This window comes from Microtus oregoni, unplaced genomic scaffold, assembly GCF_018167655.1.
Source record: "Microtus oregoni isolate MIOR12 unplaced genomic scaffold, Mior012 000006F_ref0000085, whole genome shotgun sequence".
Taxonomy (NCBI): Eukaryota; Metazoa; Chordata; class Mammalia; order Rodentia; family Cricetidae; genus Microtus; species Microtus oregoni.
Genome location: NW_024543065.1, coordinates 35,785,220 through 35,789,390, shown reverse-complemented (window position 1 = coordinate 35,789,390; position 4,171 = coordinate 35,785,220). Strand labels below are relative to the sequence as shown.

General features: G+C 36.9%; 1 protein-coding gene across 1 annotated transcript; it reads right to left on the bottom strand.

Moving 5' to 3' along the window:
* Nucleotides 1-1,223: 1,223 nt before the first annotated feature.
* On the bottom strand, nt 1,224-2,050 carry LOC121449505 (40S ribosomal protein S3-like). Its single transcript, XM_041653973.1, has one exon. It carries the CDS (start codon nt 2,034-2,036, stop codon nt 1,305-1,307), a length of 732 nt encoding a protein of 243 aa, XP_041509907.1. The 5' UTR covers nt 2,037-2,050; the 3' UTR covers nt 1,224-1,304.
* Nucleotides 2,051-4,171: the final 2,121 nt, after the last annotated feature.

The following is a 4,171-nucleotide window of genomic DNA, read 5'->3' as shown; positions in this document are numbered from 1 at the left end:
TATTTCTATTATTCTTAGTTTCCATCTTTTCATGATGTCCAGCTTTTCTAAAATTTTACTTTAGGAGTTTATCCATTGTAGAAGTTTCCTGGTAGAAGTTTTGGAGTCACTTATGTATAGTGTCATATAATCAGCAAATAGTGAATGTTTAACTTCCTTTCTATTTTGTATCCCCTTTATCTCCCAATCCATAGGTTGCCATTGTGTCTTATTGATTATGTCCTGTGTCCTTACTTCTACAAAAGCTTCTCAGTTTCAGGAGGTTCCATTTATTAATCAATGCCCTCAGTGTTTGTGCTACTGGGGGTTATATTTAGGAAGTGCTCTTCTATGCCAATGTGGTCAAGTGTACTTCCCACTTTCTCTTCTATTAGGTTCTGTGTGGTTGGTTTTATGTTGAGGTCTTTGATCCACTTGGACTTGAGTTTTGTGCATGGCAATAGATATGCATCAATTTGTATTCTTCTACATGCTGATATCCAATTATGCCAACACAATTTGTTGAATAGCTTTTCTTTTTTCCATTTTATAAGTTTGTCTTCTTTGTCAAAATCAGGTGTTCATAAGTGTGTGGATTGATATCCAGGTGTTTGATTCTATTCCACTGGTCCTCTGTTTGTTTTTATGCCAATACCAATACCAATACTATAGTTCTATAGTAGAGTTTAAAGTCAGGGAAGGTGATGCCTCCAGAAGTCCATTTATTGTACAGTACTGTTTAGGCTAGTAAGTTAGTTTTAGTAAAATTATTGTTTTTCTATGTAAATTCTGCCTACCCAAGAGCATGAGATATCTTTCCATTTTCTAGTGTCTTCAATTTCTTTCCTCAAAGTTTTAAAGTTCTTGCCAAAAAGATCTTTGTCTTGTTTTGTTAGTGTTGCCTCAAGGATATGTGCTCAAATATGTTCATGGCAGAATTATTTGTAATAGCCAGAACCTGGAAACAACTTAGGTGCTCCTCAACCAAAGAATGAATAAAGAAAATGTGGTACATTTGTACAATCAAGTTTTACACAGTGGTAAAAAAATGACATCTTGATATTTGCACACACATATGTGTGTGTGTGTGTGTGTGTGTTTGTTGTGAATATATTGTCAGTGGGATTGCATTCCTCATTTCTGCCTTTGTGTGTTCATTATTGATATCTAAGTCCTGATATTTATCATTCTGATTTTGTTTCCTGTGTGCCTGTCAACTATAATTTTGTTGTTGTACTGTAAGATTTTTTTTTTTTTGTGCAAGATTTTATTAAACGTCTGTACAGGACAACATCCAGCCTCCAGGTGCAGTTGCCAAGACCCTGTTAGGCTGTAGGCACTGGCTGGGGCATGGCAGGCGGCTCTGGCTTCCCGCCCTTCTGCTCTGAGATAGGGGTGGTGGGCAAGATTTCGTCCTTTGGCTCCACAATGCTCACGTGATCCGGCAGAGGCTTCTTGGGGCCGATCTTACCACTTGGATCCCAGGGCAGCATGATCTTCACTTTGATGCCCAGCACACCCTGTCTGAGGAGCACATGGCGCACGGCGGTGTCGACGTAGTAGTTGACAGGGTCTCCACTGTGGATCATCAGACCATCCACGAACTTCATGGACTTGGCCCTCTGTCCTCTGAGCTTCCCGGACACCACGACCTCACAGCCCTTGGCCCCACTCTCCATGATGAACCGAAGCACGCCATAGCAGGCCCTTTGCACAGCAAGCCCTCCGAGGAGTTTGTAACGTAGAGACTCAGCCTGAGCAATGGCACACAGACCTCTTGTGGCCACCTTCTCTGCATAAAGCTCCAAGCTGCCCTCAGGGAAGCCGAACCTCTTCTGGACCACTGCAGTCAGCTCTCTGATCCGGCGACCCTTCTCACCAAGAACATTCTGTGTTCTGGTGGCTAAAATAATGATTTCTGTTCTGGTTGGTGTGACTCGGACTTCAACCCCGGAGTAGCCATCTTCAGCCAGTTCCAGAGTGAGAAACTCATTCAGTTCGGCTTTGAAAATGCCATCAGCCACAAACTTCCTCTTCTTAGAAATCTGCACCGCCATCTTGCCGCCGCGCGTCCCCGAGAGGAAAGGAAGCTGTAAGATTTTTTTTGTTTGTTTGTTTGCAAGGGTGGTTTTAATAAAAAGCTACCCCTTTCTCATAATTTTGTTCAGGGTTCTAAGTTGAGATACATTGTTTCTGTTGTGAATTTAGTAGTCAATATTTGATGCCTACATCTAGTCTTTCTCTCTCTACTATTGATTTTAGGCTTCTTTCTTTATTCCTTCTCATGTTTTTCTTACACTAACCGATTGTATGTCATTTTTGGAATCATAGGTATTCAGGGGAGTGCTGTTTATCCCTACTTGGCCACTTTTCTTCTCTCATAAAATCAATATTTTAATAATTCTATTTATTTGGTTCTTATCAAGGATCTCCTGTGAACTGAATATTAAAAATTTGCTGATTTTAATTCTCTCAGTGTCACAACTCAATCCTAATGGGGTTTAAAAAAAATGCAGGCAAAGTTTTAATCAAAGGGTATTAGTGCATGTGGTATTTTAATAAATTGTGATACAAGAAGTATTGATGACATAATATCAAAATGACAGGAATCAAATAGAACAATTAGCATTGAAGTATAAACACTGTTTTTCCTGGGGTGGCTTATTACAATATTTTTTTAAATTCTTTAAACTTTTTTGCTGTAGAAATTCCTACCACCATAAGCTGTTAAATTACCTGCCCACTTGGGCATGGCCTCTTATACTATTTATGCTGACGTAAGACACATGTCCAGCCTCTTTTCTTGCTGCGGGATTTAGTTGCTGTCCTCCATTCCAGCAGAGGATTCTGATTTGTGAATCTACAACTAAATAAATAACCCTCTATTATTCTCAATTCTGAACTAGTGTGGGATTTCCTTTAAGTGTCCTTCTTCACTTTTTGCATTTTAAAATTGATAAACAATTTATCTCACCTAAAATCTTTAAAATATGTCACTTATAAAACAAATTTAGTGATTAGTTTAAGAGGATTATAGCCTAAGAACAAAGTATTTGATAATAACTCTTTAGAATAATTAGTTATGTAAAGTGAATATATTTTGTAACAAATTCTGTGAGAATGAATACATTTTCAACTTTATAGTTGAACTGTGGATATGCATTCATTGTCATATCATCAATATTTATTACAATTACCTACTTTTGAAATTATATTGCCTCTGATTTTTCAGCTTTGCAGGTCTAGTGGGAGATACGTTTTATATAAGCACTTGGGAGGCAGAGGCAGGTAGGGTGTTGTGAGTTAGGAGGCCATATTAGAGTACACAGTAAGTTTCAGGCTACATCAGACCCTGTCTTAAGAAAAAAAAGAAGAAAAGACAAAAAATTGAAATTTATATTGTAAAATTTTGAGATTGTTTTAAAAGCTTTTTCAGTAAGAATTATTTGTTTGTGTGTGATGAGATGGATTCTAATTTGTAAGAAAATATTTCAACTTTAAAATTAACAATATCAATCATTCTTATGAATTTTATTCTCATATTTGTTTCCATGGTAACTCAATTATACTTTACAGGCTGGGGTATCATACTTTCTGAGGTGTAGAGATGAGATAATGTCTTTAAATTTTACTCAATTTTCATATGGCTTGGAAGTTTTCTTTTAAAGTGGTTAACCATAACTTGCAATGACACAGAAACAGGAGTGATGGCTGTACTATAGGGTGAGTGCGACCTTACTGTTCTCTTCACACTTTTCCTGAAAACCTAGGATTGTATTTGAGACAAAGCCCTTATTTCTTAGCTTTTTTGACTGAGATGAGGTTGTGGTGGGGTGAACTCATTCTGTAAAAGAATGTGTCTTTCAAATTGTAATGACCCTTCTCATTTTCTTTAGGTCCATGGGTTGTGAAGGAGAGTGGACTAGCCCACAAAATCTGGTACTTAATTTTCATTTGTTAAAGTCACAGGTGTTGTACTTCTATGATTTAAATAATAGAAAATTAAATTTCTGTTTGACTCAATTCCTGGAAATTTTCTCTTTCTAAGTCACAAATAAGTTCTTATGACTTAACTAAAGTGTGATGAATAGGAAAAATAATTCAATGTGGAATAGCATTTTTTTACTATTTATATCTTAAGTTGTCTTTCAATTTTCTGTGTTAGTTACTAGATATTATAAGATGATCATAC

Excerpts from the sequence above, each read along its gene's own strand:
- LOC121449505 (XM_041653973.1), bottom strand. The coding sequence starts at position 2,036 with ATGGCGGTGCAGATTTCTAAGAAGAGGAAGTTTGTGGCTGATGGCATT.